This window comes from Calidris pugnax, unplaced genomic scaffold, assembly GCF_001431845.1.
Source record: "Calidris pugnax isolate Ruff unplaced genomic scaffold, ASM143184v1 C14646860, whole genome shotgun sequence".
Classification (NCBI taxonomy): domain Eukaryota; kingdom Metazoa; phylum Chordata; class Aves; order Charadriiformes; family Scolopacidae; genus Calidris; species Calidris pugnax.
In genome coordinates, this window is record NW_015093140.1 from 1 (window position 1) to 1,009 (window position 1,009).

Consider the following 1,009-nt stretch of genomic DNA (forward strand, 5'->3'; position numbering starts at 1 on the left):
CTTCCCTTCCTTCCCCTCCCCTGTCCCCACTGCTCCCCTCAGGAGCTCAGGGAACACCTTCCTCTGGCTTGACACACAGTGTCACCAGCTGCCACCCGAGGGAGTCCCCTGCTCCTCCCATCAGCTGCTCCTCACTCTGCACCAGGGCCAGGTTCCTTCTCCTGAGTCTCAGCGACAGCAGGGCATGAGAAGCAAACATGCTGCTGCTGGCAGCGCTTGTGTCCACGGCTGCTTGGTCTTGTAAGTGCTTCTGGACTTCCTTACCTTTCCTCACAGGCACCCGTGGCTCTGCTGACAGGCATCTTCCCAGAGCCCTCATCCAGCTCATGACATCATTTCTTCTCTCTTTTTGGCAGGTGGATTTGCACAAGAAATTCCCACGCAGAGGCCTCTCTCTTTCACCAAGTCTAAAGGAAGTGTGAGTCTGGAATGTCACTTCAAAGGCGTCTCAGGAAATTTTGATGGCACCCCCATACACTGGTATCAACAGAAGGCAAATAAAGCTCCAGAGAGGATTCTCTATATAGCAGGGACAAAAGTAGTAGATGAGGGCTTCCAAGCGCACAGGTACAAGGTTGAAAAAGATTCTAGCCAGAAACTGTGTGTTCTTACCATAAATGATGTCATTCCAGACGACACTGCTACCTACTATTGTGCCTACTGGTATACAGTCACCGTGGTAGGAACTCTGAGATCACTGAGACAAATACTCCCTCAGCATCCCAACCACAAACAACTTGAAAGATCCCAACTCCCACCCCCCCGTGTGGACGAGCTGTCTGGCTTCGGCGCAGGCTCTGGAGAAGCAGGACATGCTTGGTGCTGGCCGGCATCGTGGAAGTATCAGCTGCCAAAAGCTAGAGATTTCGACGGAGCAAATGCACAGTGCAAAGGGAACCGTGAAGGTCCAACCCATCCTCTCCATTCCTTCTGCTCCTTCTTGCTCAAGCGTGTCAGCGATCCGGTTGTAAGGATTTATTCAATGGAAAGGGGTCGCATTTCCATCTTG

General features: G+C 52.2%; 1 gene segment (V, D, J or C); it reads left to right on the plus strand.

Annotated features, from left to right (window-relative positions):
* Nucleotides 1-151: 151 nt before the first annotated feature.
* Nucleotides 152-679, plus strand: LOC106900674 (the record flags this gene model as incomplete). The annotated part of the segment is given in 2 exon segments: nucleotides 152-240; nucleotides 357-679. Coding segments are annotated over 2 exon segments (366 nt in total), but the record flags the coding sequence as incomplete, so codon positions are not given.
* Between the last annotated feature and the right edge of the window lie 330 nt (nucleotides 680-1,009).